Source organism: Bombina bombina, chromosome 7 (genome assembly GCF_027579735.1).
Source record: "Bombina bombina isolate aBomBom1 chromosome 7, aBomBom1.pri, whole genome shotgun sequence".
Taxonomy (NCBI): Eukaryota; Metazoa; Chordata; class Amphibia; order Anura; family Bombinatoridae; genus Bombina; species Bombina bombina.
In genome coordinates, this window is record NC_069505.1 from 523,659,076 (window position 1) to 523,678,945 (window position 19,870).

Below are 19,870 nucleotides of genomic sequence, written 5' to 3' on the forward strand. Positions count from 1 at the left end.
AAAAATATTTTAATGTCCCTTAAAGGGATATTAAACACTTTGAGATGGTAATATAAAATGATAAATCTTAAACAGAAAAAAAAAAACCTCTGCAATACGCTTTCATTATTTACTCTCTTCTTTTACTCTAATTCCATTCTGAAACTGTGAGCTTTTCAGTTCCTGTTAGAAATAGAAATGCAGAACACGGTTATATTCCTCACAGCCATTGGCTGTATATTCTAGTGACCCATTTATAACTGTCTCTAATTGGCCACAGCAGAGAAGGTAACCTAAGTTACAACATGGCAGCTCCCATTGTTTTATAGACACTAAAACTTTACACTTATTTTGTCAATATTTAAACAGCTAATGAAACTTTAAAAAAATGCATCTACAGGTTATTCTCAGACTAATCTTTTCTTTGAATGCATCGTTCTATTTATTTAGTGTTTAATGTCGCTTTAATGTACTTATTAAATTTATATATGACACTATATATAATGACTTTAATACACATTTATTAAAATACATGATTTATACAAACATCCTGTTCAAGTTGGCAGCATCTTTAAAATACATCTATTTTTCAGCAAAACAGGCTTGCTTTCAGGCAGATAAAAATAGCCCCTCAGCTGGGACACAAATGTTTTACTATACAAACACAGCACAGCAAATTGAAATGCAAATTTATGATGCTTAATTAAAGGGACAATAATGAAATAGTACTGAACGGGGCGCTAGACACAGGAAACTGAGAAGTACAGATATTTTCGTAAACACCAAAAGCAATTCAAATCATGTATCTACTTAAGTGGGCAAAATTTATTTTTTCTCCTTTTTTTCCTTTTTCTCTTTCTTGTCTTTGGGTTTCTTTTCCTTGTTTAATTTTTTCTCCTTTTTCTTGTGTTCGTGGCCCTCTCCGTGAGGCTTAAAAATAAATAAATAACAGCCAGCTAAGTTGAACAGCAAAAGAAAATCAAGTGTGCACAAAAAGGGTAATGTAACAAAATACATTTTATTTTATGTCTTGTAGCATTTGCCTAGTGTATGAAACGGTACCAGGAGATGGAATTGCTTGTATGTAGAACTTCAAAGTTAACTATGTTTGAATTTAATCTCAACTAAACACAATATTTAAAAGGAAAATATTGTTTTAAATTAGAGATGTGCGATTCGTTTTGGATTGATTCGGAAATTCGGAAAATTCGGATCGATTCGAATTTCCGAATTAAAATACTGCCGAATCTACTGAATAAATCTGAATCAAATTGAATAAATCCGAATCGATTCGGATGTATTCGGTAGATTCGGATTTCCATGTATTACACTAGTATTGTACAGTATATTAGGTTTAACCCATAGCAGAGTGATAAAACCTAATATACAGTACATAATACTAGTGTAATACACAGCATATCCCACCTAACATTTACCAAAATTCCGAATCGATTCGAACCGAACCAAATTTTTTCCGAATCCGAATGAATCCGAAACAAATTAATTCAAATTTTTCCGAATTCGAATAGATCCAAACCAAAATTCGAATCGATCCGAACCGAACCTTTCGAAGCTGCACAAGTCTATTTTAAATGAGAAATTCAGCCATTTTGTTTCTCCCTTAAAGGGATACTAAATACTAAACCCAATTTTTTTTTCTCTTTTGTTATTCAGATGGAGCATGCAATTTTAAGCAACTTTCTAATTTACTCCTATTATCAATATTTTCTTCGTTCTCTTGCTATCTTTATCTGAAAAGCAGGAATTAAGCGCTTAGGAGCCGGCCCATTTTTGGTTCAGCACCTGGGTTTCTCTTGCTGATTGGATGGCTAAGTGTAGCATAGAAGTGTGCAACTATAGCATTTATATGAATGTTTGTATTGTTTTATTTGGGATGATGGATGGACTTGAAAAATTTCCAAATGAGGACCGAAACTTTGACCAAATGTAAAGCTTGAATTTTTTGAGACATATATTCTCCAATGCATTAATTTACCCATTAGGCTTTAGCACAGGGTACTGATTATTTTTCAGACCATAAAAGCAACAAGCAAATTGAGGTGTCCCTGCTCGCGCAGTATATAAATATAATTTGCAGCCATGTGTACACACTGTGAGGTTTGGTCATCGTTCTGTGTTCTTGGCCCAGTTTAGAAGTGTTGGTGGATAGAGAAGAGAGCCTCTTGTAAATAAGTCTTTTGTGTGACCAGTAATAGTCATGGCTGATAATTATACATTTCTGTAGAAATACCAGATAATTATCCAAAATCTCTGTTTTGTGGTTGCTATATACCAGACATCCTCAAAACTTGGCCCTCCAGAGATTTTGGAACTACATGTCCCATGATGCTCAGCCAGCATATCAGCATGATGGGAAATGTAGTTCCTAAAGCTCTGGAAGACCAAGTTTGAGAATGTATGCTATATACAAAGCTCCATGGCACTGCTGTATATATTAATTATTAGGATGGGGGGGAGGCAGATCTAAAGAACTTTAGGATGATTTTGCCTGTGAAAGAAGAGGCATTTATCAAGACCCTGTGATCTGTGCAGTGTCAACCTGCAGAAAACAGGACCGTGTTATCACCCAGTAGTGAGAGGGACAGATATCAAGATCTTTAAACTAGAGAAAAGACACATATATTAAAGGTCTAGTACTGTGTCATTCAGCACTGAAAGTGAAATATTAAAAGGGACGGACTACTCAAGAATTGTTATCGTTTAAAAAGATAGATTATCCCTTTATTACAGATTCCCCAGTTTTGCATAACCAACACCGTTATATTAATACGCCTTTTACCTCTGTGATAACCTTGTATCTAAGCCTCTGCAGACTGCCTGCCCCCTTATTTCAGTTCTTTTGACAAACATGCATTATAGTCATTCAGTGCTGACTCCTAGGTAACTCCAAAAGGCATGAGCACAATGTGATCTATATGGCACACGTGAACTAACGTCCTCTAGCTGTGAACAAACTGTCATATGCATTCATATAAGAGGCAGACCTCAAGGACTTAGAAATTAGCATATGAGCCTACCTAGGTTTATCTTTCAACTAAGGACACCAAAAGAACAAAGCCAATTTGATGATAAAAGTAAATTGGAAAGTTGTTTAAAATTGCATGCCTTATCAGAATCATGAAAGTTTAATTTTGACTAGACTGTTCTTTCAAGATTTCTAGGATTAGTACCTTTCCCTCACAGTCACTTCCACTGGAGCTGCTGGAATCACTAGAGTCATTGGAGTGCCCATCCTGTAATGACAAATGGATCAAATCATTAATCAGGTTGGAAAATGGTGTCGTCTGAAATGTCATTCTCATTAGTACACTTTGGTCCTAGCAGGGACTGAACACATAAAAATGTCACTGTCATTAGTACACTTTAGTCCTAGCAGCAAACTAATTATGAATTAATCATATGGCCACTTTACCTTGTCTCCATGTTTATGGTCCTGTAATGAAAAAATGAAAATTGGAACAAAATAATTAATCATCTGAAATGTCAGTCTGTACACTTTAGTCCTAGCAGGGACTGAGCACAAACATGTTACTGTCATTAGTACACTTTAGTCCTAGCAGCAAACTAATTATGAATTAATCATACAGCCACTTTACCTTGTCTCCATGTTTATGGTCCTGTAATGAAAATTGGAACAAAATAATTAATCATCTGAAATGTCATTCTGTACACTTTAGTCCTAGCAGGGACTGAGCCTATAAACATGTCACTGTCATTAGTACACTTTAGTCCTAGCAGGGACTGAGCCCATAAACATGTCACTGCCATTAATACACTTTAGTCCTAGCAGGTACTGAGCACATAAACATGTCACTGTCATTAGTACACTTTAGTTCTAGCAGGGACTGAACACATAAACATGTTACTGTCATTAGTACACTTTAGTCCTAGCAGGGACTGAGCCTATAAACATGTCACTGTCATTAGTACACTTTATTCCTAGCAGGGACTGAGCACATAAACATGTCACTGTCATTAGTACACTTTAGTCCTAGCAGGGACTGAGCACATAAACATGTCACTGTCATTAGTACACTTTAGTCCTAGCAGGTACTGAGCCTATAAACATGTCACTGTCATTAATACACTTTAGTCCTAGCAGGGACTGAGCACATAAACATGTCACTGTCATTAGTACACTTTAGTCCTAGCAGGGACTGAGCACATAAACATGTCACTGTCATTAGTACACTTTAGTCCTAGCAGGTACTGAGCCTATAAACATGTCACTGTCATTAATACACTTTAGTCCTAGCAGGTACTGAGCACATAAACATGTCACTGTCATTAATACACTTTAGTCCTAGCAGGGATCTCTAATTATGAATTAATCATAGGGTTTACCTTGTGTCCGTGGCAGTGCCCCCCTCCATGTTTATGGTCCTGCAATGACAAATGGATCAAAATCAGGTTGGAGAATGGTATTGGTATTGTCGGAAATGTCCCTGTCATTAGTGCACATTGGCCCTAGCAGGGATTATTATTAGCATTTATTTGTATAGCGCGGCCAAATTCTGTAGCACTGGGTACAATGACAAGGATTTGTGATAAAATACAAAACTAAATAAATCTAGTATAGGAGGAAGAGGGCCCTGCTCCGGAGAGCTCACAGTCTACAGGTTTAGGGTGCAGAGACATAAGGTTGGGGGTAGCTTGTTACATCGGTTGTAGTTACAGCAGTGAGTCAGGCAGTTCATGTATTAGTTTAGTTAGGATGAGAAATGAAGAGATGGTAAAACCTCTCTAAAAAGGTGGGTCGTATTATGAATTTATCATATTGCCACTTTACCTTGTCTCCATGTTTATGGTCCTATAATGACAAACGGATCAAAATCAATTAACCAGGTTGGAGAATCGTCTGAAATGTCATTGTCATTATTGCACTTTGGTCCTAGCAGCAAACTAATTATGAATTAATCATATGGTCACTTTACCTTGTCTCCATGTTTATGGTCCTGTAATGAAAATTGAAACAAAATAATTAATCAGATAGGAGAATGGTATCGCCTGAAATGTCATTCTGTACACTTTAGTCCTAGCAGGTACTGAGCACATAAACATGTTACTGTCATTAGTACACTTTAGTCCTAGCAGGTACTGAGCACATAAACATGTCACTGTCATTCTGTACACTTTAGTCCTAGCAGGTACTGAGCTTATAAACATGTAACTGTCATTCTGTACACTTTAGTCCTAGCAGGTACTGAGCTTATAAACATGTAACTGTCATTCTGTACACTTTAGTCCTAGCAGGTACTGAGCACATAAACATGTTACTGTCATTAGTACACTTTAGTCCTAGCAGGTACTGAGCCCATAAACATGTCACTGTCATTAGTACACTTTAGTCCTAGCAGGGACTGAGCACATAAACAAGTCACTGTCATTAGTACTCTTTAGTCCTAGCAGGGTCAGAACCTATAAACATGTCACTGCCACTAGTACACTTTAGTCCTAGCAGGTACTGAGCACATAACCATGTCACTGTCATTAGTACACTTTAGTCCTAGCAGGTACTGAGCACATAAACATGTCACTGTCATTAGTACACTTTAGTCCTAGCAGGTACTGAGCACATAAACATATCACTGTCATTAGTACACTTTAGTCCTAGCAGGGATTTGAGCACATAAACATGTCACTGTCATTAGTACACTTTAGTCCTAGCAGGTACTGAGCACATAAACATGTCTCTGTCATTAGTACTCTTTAGTCCTAGCAGGGTCAGAACCTATAAACATGTCACTGTCATTAGTACACTTTAGTCCTAGCAGGGTCAGAACCTATAAACATGTCACTGTCATTAGTATACTTTAGTCCTAGCAGGTACTGAGCCCATAAACATGTCACTGCCATTAGTACACTTTAGTCCTAGCAGGGACTGAGCATATAAACATGTCATTTTAGTCCTAGTAGAGATCTCTAAAAATGAATTAAAGGGACAGACTAGTAAAAAAAAAAAAAACTTTCATGATTCAGATAGGGTATGTAATTTTAACCCCTTAATGACCGAGGACGTGCAGGGTACGTCCTCAGAAAAAAGGCAGTTAATGCCTGAGAACGTACCCTGCACGTCCTCGGTGTGGAAAGCAGCTGGAAGCGATCCTGCTCGCTTCCAGCTGCTTTCCGGTTATTGCAGTGATGCCTCGATATGGAGGCATCCTGCAATAACCTTAGATGGCCATCCGATGCAGAGAGAGCCACTCTGTGGCCCTCTCTGCACCGGACATCGATGGCCGGTATCGTTGGTGGGTGGGAGCCGGTGTGGGAGGTGGGTGGCGGCCATCGATGGCCCTTGTCATGTGGAGGGGGGCGGGATCGTGGGCGTGCAAGTCCGGGGGCGCGCCGGGGCAGGGACCGGGTGGGGACCGCTGCACTACAGAAAAAAATGTGTCCCAAAATAAAAGTGGGACGAGTAATTTAAAAAAAAACACCTTATTCGTTATTTAGGTGGTGGGGGTTGGTCCGGGGGGGGGGGGGGGGTGGAAAATAACAAAAATAAAAATGAAATAAATATTTGATTGTGCAAAATGGGTACTGGCAGACCGATGCCAGTACCCAAGATGGCCCCCAATAAGGCAGAGGGGGAGGCTTAGAGAGCTGTTTTGGGGGGGATCAGGGAGGTTGGGGGCTAAGGGGGGATCCTAAACACAGCATATGTAAATATGCTTTTTTTTTTTTTTTAAAATCTTTTATTTTAGTACTGGCAGACTTTCTGCCAGTACTTAAGATGGCGGGGACAATAGTGGGGTGGGGGTGGGAAGGGAGCTGTTTGGGAGGGATCAGGGGGTGGGATGTGTCAGGTGGGAGGCTGAACTCTACACTAAAGCTAAAATTAACCCTGCAAGCTCCCTACACACTACCTAATTAACCCCTTCACTGCTAGCCATAATACACGTGTGATGCGCAGCAGCATTTAGCGACTTTCTAATTACCAAAAAGCAACGCCAAAGTCATATATGTCTGCTATTTCTGAACAAAGGGCATCCCAGAGAAGCATTTACAACCATTTGTGCCATAATTGCACAAGCTGTTTGTAAATAATTTCAGTGAGAAACCTAAAATTGTGAAAAAATTAACGTTTTTTTTAATTTGATCACATTTGGCGGTGAAATGGTGGCATGAAATATACCAAAATGGGCCTATATCAATACTTGGGGTTGTCTACTACACTACACTAAAGCTAAAATTAACCCTAGAAGCTCCCTACATGCTCCCTAATTAACCCCTTCACTGCTGGGCATAATACGCGTATCTTGCGCAGGGGCATTTAGCAGCCTTCTAATTACCAAAAAGCAAAGCCAAAGCCATATATGTCTGCTATTTCTGAACAAAGGGGATCCCAGAGAAGCATTTACAACCATTTATGCTATAATTGCATAAGTTGTTTGTAAATAATTTCAGTGAGAAACCTAAAGTTTGTGAAAATATTTGTGAAAAAGTGAAAAAAAATTTTTTATTTGATCGCATTTGGCGGTGAAATGGTGGCATGAAATATACCAAAATGGGCCTAGATCAATACTTTGGGATGTCTTCTAAAAAAAAAATATATACATGTCAATGGATATTCAGGGATTCCTGAAAGATATTAGTGTTCCAATGTAACTAGCGCTAATTTTGAAAAAAAGTGGTTTGGAAATAGCAAAGTGCTACTTGTATTTATGGCCCTATAACTTGCAAAAAAAGCAAAGAACATGTAAACATTGGGTATTTCTAAACTGAGGACAAAATTTAGAAACTATTTAGCATGGGTGTTTTTTGGTGGTTGTAGATGTGTAACAGATTTTGGGGGTCAAAGTTAGAAAAAATGTGTTTTTTTCCATTTTTTCCTCATATTTTATAATGTTTTTTATAGTAAATTATAAGATATGATGAAAATTATGGTATCTTTTGAAAGTCAATTTAATGGCGAGAAAAATGGTATATAATATGTGTGGGTACAGTAAATGAGTAAGAGGAAAATTACAGCTAAACACAAACACCGCAAAAATGTAAAAATAGCCTTGGTCCCAAACGGACAGAAAATGGAAAAGTGCTGCGGTAATTAAGGGGTTAAACAACTTTCCAATTTACTTTTATCACCAATTTTGCTTTGTTATTCTTAGTTAAAAATTGAAGGCCGCCTCCTACCTGAATGTATTTTGACAGTTTTTCACCACTAGAGGGCGTTAGTTCATGTGTGCCATATAGATAACGTGCTCACACAGTGAATTTACCTAGGAGTCAGCACTGATTGGATAAAATGAAAGTCTGTCAAAAGAACTTAAATAAGGGGTAGTCTGCAGAGGTTTAGATAAAAGCTAATCACAGAGGTAAAAAGTGTATTGTTATAACTGTGTTGCAAAACTGGGAATGGGTAATAAAGGGATTATCTATATTGTTAAACAATAAAAATTCTGGTGTAGACTGTCCCTTTAATCATACGGCCACTTTACCTTGTCTCCATGGCATCCATGTTTATGGTCCTGTAATGAAAAATGGATCAAAATCATTAACCAGGTATATCGTCTGAAATGTCACTGTCATTAGTACACTTTGGCCTTAGCAGGAATCTCTAATTATGAATTTATCATATTGACACTTTACCTTGTCTCCGTGGCTTCCATGTTTATGGTCCTGTAATGAAAAATGGATCAAAATCATTAACCTGGTTGTAGAATGGTATTGTCTGAAATATCACTGTCATGTGCGCACTTTAGTCCTAGCAGGGACTGAGCCCATAAACATGTCACTGTCATGTGCGCACTTTAGTCCTAGCAGGGACTGAGACCATAAACATGTCACTGTCATGTGCGCACTTTAGTCCTAGCAGGTACTGAGCACATAAACATGTCACTGTCATTAGCACACTTTAGTCCTAGCAGGGACTGAGCCTATAAACATGTCACTGTCATTAGTACACTTTAGTCCTAGCAGGGACTGAGCACATAAACATGTCACTGTCATTAGTACACTTTAGTCCTAGCAGGAACTGAGACTATAAACATGTCACTGTCATTAGCACACTTTAGTCCTAGCAGGGACTGAGCACATAAACATGTCACTGTCATTAACACACTTTAGTCCTAGCAGGGACTGAGACTATAAACATGTCACTGTCATTAACACACTTTAGTCCTAGCAGCGACTGGGAACATAAACATGTCACTGTCATTAGTACACTTTAGCCCTAGCAGGGACTGAGAACATAAACATGTCACTGTCATTAGTACACTTTAGTCCTAGCAGGGACTAAGCCCATAAAAATGTCACTGTCATTAGTACACTTTAGTCCTAGCAGGGACTGAGCCTATAAACATGTCACTGTCATTAGTATACTTTAGTCCTAGCAGGGACTGAGCACAAACATGTCACTGTCATTAGTATACTTTAGTCCTAGCAAGCACTGAGCCTATAAACATGTCACGGTCATTAGTACACTTTAGTCCTAGCAGGGACTGAGCACATAAACATGTCACTATCATTAGTACACTTTAGTCCTAGCAGGGACTGAGCACATAAACATGTCACTGTCATTAGTACACTTTAGTCCTAGCAGGGACTGAGCGCATAAACATGTCACTGTCATTAGTACACTTTAGTCCTAGCAGGGACTGAGCACATAAACAAGTCACTGTCATTAGTACACTTTAGTCCTAGCAGGTACTGAGCCTATAAACATGTCACTGTCATTAGTACACTTTAGTCCTAGCAGGGACTGAGCACATAAACAAGTCACTGTCATTAGTACACTTTAGTCCTAGCAGGTACTAAGCCTATAAACATGTCACTGTCATTAGTACACTTTAGTCCTAGCAGGGACTGAGCACATAAATAAATCACTGCCATTAGTACACTTTAGTCCTAGCAGGAACTGAGCCTATAAACATGTCACTGTCATTAGTACACTTTAGTCCTAGCAGGGACTGAGTCTATAAACATGTCACTGTGATTAGTACACTTTAGTCCTAGCAGGGACTGAGCACATAAACATGTCACTGTCATTAGTACACTTTAGTCCTAGCAGGGACTGAGCACATAAATATGTCACTGTCATTAGTACACTTTAGTCCTAGCAGGTACTGAGCCTATTAGCATGTCACTGTCATTAGTACACTTTAGTCCTAGCAGGGACTGAGCACATAAACATGTCACTGTCATTAGTACACTTTAGTCCTAGCAGGGACTGAGCACATAAACATGTCACTGTCATTAGTACACTTTAGTCCTAGCAGGGACTGAGCACATAAACATGTCACTGTCATTAGTACACTTTAGTCCTAGCACCTAGCAGGCACTGAGCACATAAACATGTCACTGTCATAAGTACACTTTAGTCCTAGCAGGGACTGAGCACATAAACATGTCACTGTCATTAGTACACTTTAGTCCTAGCACCTAGCAGGCACTGAGCACATAAACATGTCACTGTCATAAGTACACTTTAGTCCTAGCAGGGACTGAGCACATAAACAAGTCACTGTCATTAGTACACTTTAGTCCTAGCAGGGGCTGAGCACATAAACATGTCACTGTCATTAGTACACTTTAGTCCTAGCAGGGACTGAGCCTATAAACATGTCACTGTCATTAGCACACTTTAGTCCTAGCAGGGACTGAGCCTATAAACATGTCACTGTCATTAGTACACTTTAGTCCTAGCAGGGACTGAGCCTATAAACATGTCACTGTCATTAGCACACTTTAGTCCTAGCAGGGACTGAGCACATAAACATGTCACTGTCATTAGTATACTTTATTCCTAGCAGGGACTGAGCACATAAACATGTCACTGTCATTAGTACACTTTAGTCCTAGCAGTTACTGAGTCCATAAACACGTCACTGTCATTAGTACACTTAAGTCCTAGCAGCGACTGGGAACATAAACATGTCACTGTCATTAGTACACTTTAGCCCTAGCAGGTACTGAGTCCATAAACACGTCACTGTCATTAGTACACTTTAGTCCTAGCAGCGACTGGGAACATAAACATGTCACTGTCATTAGTGCACTTTAGTCCTAGCAGGTACTGAGCCCATAAACATGTCACTGTCATTAGTACACTTTAGTCTTAGCAGGGACTGAGCACATAAACATGTCACTTTCATTAGTACACTTTAGTCCTAGCAGGTACTGAGCACATAAATATGTCACTGTCATTAGTACACTTTAGTCCTAGCAGGGACTGAGCGCATAAACATGTCACTGTCATTAGTACACTTTAGTCCTAGCAGGGACTGAGCACATAAACAAGTCACTGTCATTAGTACACTTTAGTCCTAGCAGGTACTGAGCCTATAAACATGTCACTGTCATTAGTACACTTTAGTCCTAGCAGGGACTAAGCACATAAACATGTCACTGTCATTAGTATTCTTTAGTCCTAGCAGGGACTGAGTCTATAAACATGTCACTGTCATTAGTACACTTTAGTCCTAGCAGGGACTGAGCACATAAACATGTCACTGTCATTAGTACACTTTAGTCCTAGCAGGGACTGAGCACATAAACATGTCACTGTCATTAGTACACTTTAGTCCTAGCAGGGACTGAGCACAAACATGTCACTGTCATTAGTATACTTTAGTCCTAGCAAGCACTGAGCCTATAAACATGTCACGGTCATTAGTACACTTTAGTCCTAGCAGGGACTGAGCACATAAACATGTCACTATCATTAGTACACTTTAGTCCTAGCAGGGACTGAGCACATAAACATGTCACTGTCATTAGTACACTTTAGTCCTAACAGGGACTGAGCGCATAAACATGTCACTGTCATTAGTACACTTTAGTCCTAGCAGGGACTGAGCACATAAACAAGTCACTGTCATTAGTACACTTTAGTCCTAGCAGGTACTGAGCCTATAAACATGTCACTGTCATTAGTACACTTTAGTCCTAGCAGGGACTGAGCACATAAACAAATCACTGCCATTAGTACACTTTAGTCCTAGCAGGAACTGAGCCTATAAACATGTCACTGTCATTAGTACACTTTAGTCCTAGCAGGGACTGAGTCTATAAACATGTCACTGTGATTAGTACACTTTAGTCCTAGCAGGGACTGAGCACATAAACATGTCACTGTCATTAGTACACTTTAGTCCTAGCAGGGACTGAGCACATAAATATGTCACTGTCATTAGTACACTTTAGTCCTAGCAGGTACTGAGCCTATTAGCATGTCACTGTCATTAGTACACTTTAGACCTAGCAGGGACTGAGCACATAAACATGTCACTGTCATTAGTACACTTTAGTCCTAGCAGGGACTGAGTCTATAAACATGTCACTGTGATTAGTACACTTTAGTCCTAGCAGGGACTGAGCACATAAACATGTCACTGTCATTAGTACACTTTAGTCCTAGCACCTAGCAGGCACTGAGCACATAAACATGTCACTGTCATAAGTACACTTTAGTCCTAGCAGGGACTGAGCACATAAACATGTCACTGTCATTAGTACACTTTAGTCCTAGCACCTAGCAGGCACTGAGCACATAAACATGTCACTGTCATAAGTACACTTTAGTCCTAGCAGGGACTGAGCACATAAACAAGTCACTGTCATTAGTACACTTTAGTCCTAGCAGGGGCTGAGCACATAAACATGTCACTGTCATTAGTACACTTTAGTCCTAGCAGGGACTGAGCCTATAAACATGTCACTGTCATTAGCACACTTTAGTCCTAGCAGGGACTGAGCCTATAAACATGTCACTGTCATTAGTACACTTTAGTCCTAGCAGGGACTGAGCCTATAAACATGTCACTGTCATTAGCACACTTTAGTCCTAGCAGGGACTGAGCACATAAACATGTCACTGTCATTAGTATACTTTATTCCTAGCAGGGACTGAGCACATAAACATGTCACTGTCATTAGTACACTTTAGTCCTAGCAGTTACTGAGTCCATAAACACGTCACTGTCATTAGTACACTTAAGTCCTAGCAGCGACTGGGAACATAAACATGTCACTGTCATTAGTACACTTTAGCCCTAGCAGGTACTGAGTCCATAAACACGTCACTGTCATTAGTACACTTTAGTCCTAGCAGCGACTGGGAACATAAACATGTCACTGTCATTAGTGCACTTTAGTCCTAGCAGGTACTGAGCCCATAAACATGTCACTGTCATTAGTACACTTTAGTCTTAGCAGGGACTGAGCACATAAACATGTCACTTTCATTAGTACACTTTAGTCCTAGCAGGTACTGAGCACATAAATATGTCACTGTCATTAGTACACTTTAGTCCTAGCAGGGACTGAGCGCATAAACATGTCACTGTCATTAGTACACTTTAGTCCTAGCAGGGACTGAGCAAATAAACAAGTCACTGTCATTAGTACACTTTAGTCCTAGCAGGTACTGAGCCTATAAACATGTCACTGTCATTAGTACACTTTAGTCCTAGCAGGGACTAAGCACATAAACATGTCACTGTCATTAGTATTCTTTAGTCCTAGCAGGGACTGAGTCTATAAACATGTCACTGTCATTAGTACACTTTAGTCCTAGCAGGGACTGAGCACATAAACATGTCACTGTCATTAGTACACTTTAGTCCTAGCAGGGACTGAGCACATAAACATGTCACTGTCATTAGTACACTTTAGTCCTAGCAGGGACTGAGCACATAAATATGTCACTTTCATTAGTACACTTTAGTCCTAGCAGGGACTGAGCACATAAACATGTCACTGTCATTAGTACACTTTAGTCCTAGCAGGTACTGAGCAAATAAACATATCACTGTCATTAGTACACTTTAGTCCTAGCAGGGACTGAGCACATAAACATGTCACTGTCATTAGTACACTTTAGTCCTAGCAGGGACTGAGCACATAAACATGTCACTGTCATTAGTACACTTTAGTCCTAGCAGGTACTGAGCACATAAACATGTCACTGTCATTAGTATACTTTAGTCCTAGCAGGGACTGAGCACATAAACTTGTCACTGTCATTAGTACACTTTGGTCCTAGCAGGGACTGAGCACATAATCATGTCACTGTCATTAGTACACTTTAGTCCTAGCAGGGACTGAGCACATAAACATGTCACTGTCATTAGTACACTTTAGTCCTAGCAGGGAAGTCTAATTATGAATTTATCACATAGTCCTTTTACCTTGTGTCCGTGGCAGTGTCCCTCTCCATGGCTTCCATGTTTAGGGTCATGTTTCACCTCACCGTGTCCTTCCTTTTTCACGGCTCCTTCATCTTTTTTGGGGTCGCTTTCAAGTGCTAAAAATAATTAATATAAAAAAATAAAGCTGAGGTCTATAAAAACACACAGGCGAGACAAATCAATATACCAATAGCTATTATGGTAACAAATGGTTCATCTTCTCCAGCAGGAAGTTAGACAAAACTAGGCCACACTTATGAACTTAATTACCTGTACAATTAATGCTCTACTGAAGGAAGTTGTGTGCACCCCTTTGTAATAAAGGGAGCATCTTAAATACTAAATATGAGATTAATAATTATATAATAATTGTATTATATCATAGCCTGGGCAAAAATTAATGATACTACCCAAAAATAAAGTAGTGTTCAGTTTAGAGAGTATGAATAGAACTTACTATAAATTGCATGTATTCCAACAGTCCTGAAAAATGCAGGACAGTGCATATAAAACAAGCCACCACACACACATTTTGAATGTGCAATACAACCATCACACACCGTGCATATAAAACAAGCCACCACACACACACATTTTGAATGTGCAATACAGCCACCACACACAGTGCATATAAAACAAGCCACCACACACTTTGAATGTGCAATACAACCACCACACACAGTGCATATAAAACAAGCCACCGCACAGTGCGCACACACACACACACACACACTTTGAATGTGCAATACAACCATCACACACAGTGCATATAAAACAAGCCACCGCACACACACACACTTTGAATGTGCAATACAACCATCACACACAGTGCATATAAAACAAGCAACCACACACTTTGAATGTGCAATACAACCACCACACAACGTGCATATAAAACAAGCCACCACACACACACATTTTGAATGTGCAATACAACCACCACACACCGTGCATATAAAACAAGCTACCACACACACACACATTTTGAATGTGCAATACAACCATCACACACAGTGCATATAAAACAAGCCACCAGACACACATTTTGAATGTGCAATACAACCATCACACACAGTGCATATAAAACAAGCCACCACACACTTTGAATGTGCAATACAACCACCACACACCGTGCATATAAAACAAGCCACCACACACACACACATTTTGAATGGGCAATACAACCACCACACACAGTGCATATAAAACAAGCCACCACACACACACATTTTGAATGTGCAATACAGCTACTACACACCTTGCACATAAAACAAGCCACCAAACATCTTGCCTGTGCTATACAAGCAGCACCCATTTTGGAAAAGGCAAACATTACGTTACTCTCTCGTAACCAGTAAATAAAGGGAAATGAAACCCAGTGTTTTTCTTCTTTATTCAGATTGAACATACAAATTTAAACAACTTCCCACACGAATGATATTATCAGATTTTGCATTCTCTTGGTATCCTTTGTTCAAAGAGAAGCAATGCACTACTGGGAGCTAGCAAAACAGAGATACCAATCAGCAGCTAGCTGTAGCGCATTACTGCTCCCGAGAAGGGATGGGCAAATGTTTTTCAACATTCAAAAAAATGAAAATGCATTTGAACACGTACGTTCGTTAGTTTCAAATTTCAAATCCTTGTACAACCATTCTAACATTCGTTTAATGTAATAGTATTTCTAACGCTCTCTTTGAATGTCATTTTCACTTTGAATTTCTCTTATTCAAATTTTGCATAATTTGAATCAAATTATGCAATATTCGAATTTGAGAAGTTGGAATGGATATGTTTGTAATAGTACTTCTATTGCTCCCATTAAATGTAATATTCAAAATAGAAAAATTCAAATTGATGTGTATCTATTATGTCTGAATTTATTAAATTCCCTCGCACATGAACTATAGAACTTTTGAATAGTATTTGTTGAATCAAATGTTACATTCAAAATTTCGAATGTGAATATTCAAATATAATTATGAACATTTGAAAACTAAAGTAACATTGGAAAACCCGGAAATAACGTTTGATTACCGAATTTTAATGGATTTTTCGTTATTTCTTAGTTGCCCAAAACGAATGTCCCCAGGACTATTCATTCTACCAAGCAAATTGTACTTTCACCACATCCGCCCATCCCTAGTCTGAGCCTACCTATGCGTTTCGGCAAAGAAAATGAGATAATAGTAGAAGATTGGATAGTTGTTTAAAATTACATATGTGAGTTTAATTTAGACTTAAAGGGACAGTCTACACCTTAGTCATCTTAAAAGTCTTACCGTAGATAAGGATGCAAATATCCTCCTTCACCTTTTCTATATTATGCAGCAGGAACAGTAAAAAAGTTATTTTAAAATGAATATGGATTCTGGTCACTTTAAAATGGCTGCCAAGCTCCGCCCCTGACAACAAAACAATCTGGGCTACATCTAGGCCAGTGATGGTGAACCTCAGCACTCCAGATGTTTTAGATCTACATTTCCCATGATGCTTGACTGGACTTCAAAGTGCCTAAGCATCATGAGAAATGTAGTTCTGAAACATCTGGAGTGCCAAGGTTCGCTATCACTGATCTAGGCAATCTGCTAAATAGCATTGACAGTCTGTTGAATCTAACTTGTGAGCCTTTTGTGATTGGATGCCATATGCAGCCCAGAGTGTGATGTCATCAGTGGGTGGAGCTTGGCAGCCATTTCATAGTGGACAGAAATAATATTCATTTTAAAATAACTTTTTTTTTACCATTTTACTGCATAATATAGAAAAGGTCCAGGGGGTTATTTGCAGCTTAAAGGAACACGAAACCCACATTTTTTCTTTCATGATTCAGATACAGAATACGATTTTAAACAACTTTCTAATTTACGTCTATTATCTAATTTGTTTAATTCTCTTGGTATCATTTGTTGAAGGAGCAGCAATGCATTACTGGTTTCTAACTGAACACATGGATGAGCCAATGACAAATATATATTATATATATATATATCCACCAATCAGCAGCTAGAACCTAGGTTCTTTGCTGCTCCTGAGCTTACATAGAGAAACCTTTCAGCAAAGGATAACAATATAGGGAAGCAAATTGAATAATAGAAGTAAATTGGAAAGTTGTTTCAAATAGTTTTGTCTGAATCATGAATGTTTAATTATGACTTTACTGTCCCTTTAATCTAAGGTAAGACTTTAAGATGACTAAGGTGTAGACTGTCCCTTTAACATGAGGTAGTATGCCATACATCATACAGTGATCACATTCCATGGCCCATGTAAAGCGCTCACACAATTGGTTCGTTCCTGTTTGCTAAATAGCTTTACCTAAGACAGTAAACCTGATTCTACAAGACCTTTACCTACACTTGTAATAGGACACACAAGGATGATCACCTTGCCTGAGGCTGCAAATGTACTCTAAACTCAGAATTGTTTTTGTTTTTATAACCAGCATTCAGCACTGACATTTTCTAATTGGAAACATATAGGGTTGTCAGCTGTTATATAGGGTTGCCAGCTGTTCTCCACTAAAATACAGAACAACCTGTAGGTGATTTGGTAGGTGGAGTTACATATAGGCCCCTCCCAAAAGCTCTAACATAGGCCCCCACCTTTCACCTAATTATACATATTTTACAGTTGCTCAGTGATTTATCCCCTTGGCTATTAGTTGCATAAAAATAAATAACTGTACCTATTGTTCTGCCAGTAAGACACACACAGCAGTGATTTAACCCTCCCTTGACTGCACACTGTCACTAACACAGAATGGTCTATGGGCAGTGTCACTTCTTTATGGGGCATGATTTAAACATAAAGCATAAGATACCTTTCAATTTTAGCTGACATAAAAAAATAAATGCATCTTTTGTTGACTGTGATTCTGACTGTTCAAATACTATTATATGATAGTAGTGAGTGCATGGTAACAATCTTATATATATATATATATATATATATATATATATATATATATATATATATATATACACACACATATACATACACACACATCCCTCTCTCTGTATATATATATACATACACAAACATCCCTCTCTCTGTCTACATATACACAAATTTTATATATATATATATATATATATATATATATATATATATATATATATATATATATATATATATTATAATATTGCTCTCTCCTTTTCTCCCCCCATCTCCCTCCATCTCTCTCCCCCCATGTCCCTCTAACTACATCTCTCTCCCCCATGTCCCTCTAACTACATCTCTCTCTCCCCCATCTCCCTCTAACTACATCTCTCTCTCCCCCATCTCCCTCTAACTACATCTCTCTCTCCCCCATCTCCCTCTAACTACATCTCTCTCTCTATAATATATATATATATATATATATATATATATATATATATATATATATATATATATATATATATCACTATAAAATTACATTTAAAGCATTTACAAACATTGCAAGAATAAATATATATTTCACTGTTATAAATTCTTCAGTATAGGAATAACCCATATGCTATAAAATAATGTGTACCTGCAGATAATGAGAAATCCATGGTGCTGCGTAGCTAGAGTTGAGTGTTGTGTGACTGGGGATGGGTCCTGTCGTTGCTATGAAGGCATTGGTATAGCAGAAGGTGTGTCAGTACACAGATAGGTGTGTCTTGGACTATGATCGTTTTATTACAATACAGCTCAGCTGAAAGAGGGGAGGAGACATGGTTCTGGTTTCTCACATGCAAAGGATGACCGTCTGCTGCAAGAAATGTTTTTATAACAGCCAAAAATATCAGTACAGCAAACACAGGAAGCTTAATGTGGGCCAGGAATTCTATGCAAACCTAATATTTGTTGTAAAAAATGTCTATGGGCAGCAATTATTTTTTATACAGGATTCCTTATAAATATGGGGACAAATCATCTCTTGTAGGTTGTCTTATAAAAGTCTAAAGGGACAAACTATTTCTTGTAGGGGATCCAATAAAAGTCTAAAGGTACAAACTATTTCTTGTAGGGGATCCAATAAAAGTCTAAAGGGACAAACTATTTCTTGTTGATGTGTCCAATAAAAGTCTAGGGGGGGTTGGCAAATTATTTCTTGTAGGGGGTCCCATGAAAGTCTAGAAAGGCAGATTATTTGTTATAAAATCTGTGGGGACAAACCATATCTTGTAGGGGTCCCTTGAAAATCTAAAGGGACAAACTATTTCTTGTAAAGGAGTTCCCTTGTAGAGGGGTCCCATGAAAGTTTATGGTGGAAAATAATTTATTTTAGAGGGGGGTCCCATAAAAAGGCTAGGGGAGCAAATGGTACAGTCGTCAATACCCTGTTGCTCATCTGGCACCTGGTCCAAGAAAAAAGAACGGGGTTGGAATTATTTTCAGTGCAAAAATGCCATTTCAACTTTCACAGCCTTATGGGGATCCAGAGGGCAGATACTTGATACTCACAGGTTCCCTATTTGGTAGGCCCATCACACTAGCTAATGTATACTGTCCTAACGTATCGCAGCACCTCTTTCTCCAGAAGGTCATCTGTAAAATTCTTAAAATGCAGACAGGTGTGTTGTTCCTGGGAGGGGACTTTAACGCACCCCTTAATCCCTCTCTTGACACTTCCAATGGCGTCTCCAGCACTCCACATAAAACCCTGAAACGTATGACTACCTCACTTACTGACCTTGTGGTACATGATATATGGCGCACACATCATCCATTGGCTAAAAACTATACCTTTTATTCGCATCCGCACAGAAAAT

General features: G+C 38.7%; 1 protein-coding gene across 5 annotated transcripts; it reads right to left on the minus strand.

The window, feature by feature from the left end:
- Positions 1 to 480: 480 nt before the first annotated feature.
- Positions 481 to 18,800, minus strand: LOC128666970 (protein catecholamines up). Of its 5 annotated transcripts, XM_053721809.1 has the most exons (11): positions 18,646 to 18,800; positions 14,127 to 14,242; positions 8,587 to 8,616; positions 8,436 to 8,465; positions 4,935 to 4,955; positions 4,790 to 4,810; positions 4,345 to 4,383; positions 3,597 to 3,617; positions 3,413 to 3,433; positions 3,171 to 3,233; positions 481 to 909 (listed from the first exon to the last, which is right to left on the minus strand). In XM_053721809.1, exons 1-11 carry the CDS (start codon positions 18,665 to 18,667, stop codon positions 805 to 807), a joined length of 489 nt encoding a protein of 162 aa, XP_053577784.1. In that variant the 5' UTR covers positions 18,668 to 18,800; the 3' UTR covers positions 481 to 804. The 5 variants fall into 5 exon arrangements, with proteins under 5 accessions (XP_053577784.1, XP_053577786.1, XP_053577785.1 ...); XM_053721811.1 differs by lacking the exon at positions 4,935 to 4,955; XM_053721810.1 differs by lacking the exon at positions 4,790 to 4,810.
- Between the last annotated feature and the right edge of the window lie 1,070 nt (positions 18,801 to 19,870).

Coding starts and splice junctions, on each gene's coding strand:
- LOC128666970 (XM_053721809.1), bottom strand. CDS start 18,667: ATGGATTTCTCATTATCTGCAG. Junction 8,466..8,586: donor ATGGAAGCCACGGAGACAAG/GTAAAGTGTCAA, acceptor TTTTCATTACAG/GACCATAAACATGGATGCCA. Junction 4,956..8,435: donor ATGGATGCCATGGAGACAAG/GTAAAGTGGCCG, acceptor TTTTCATTACAG/GACCATAAACATGGAGACAA.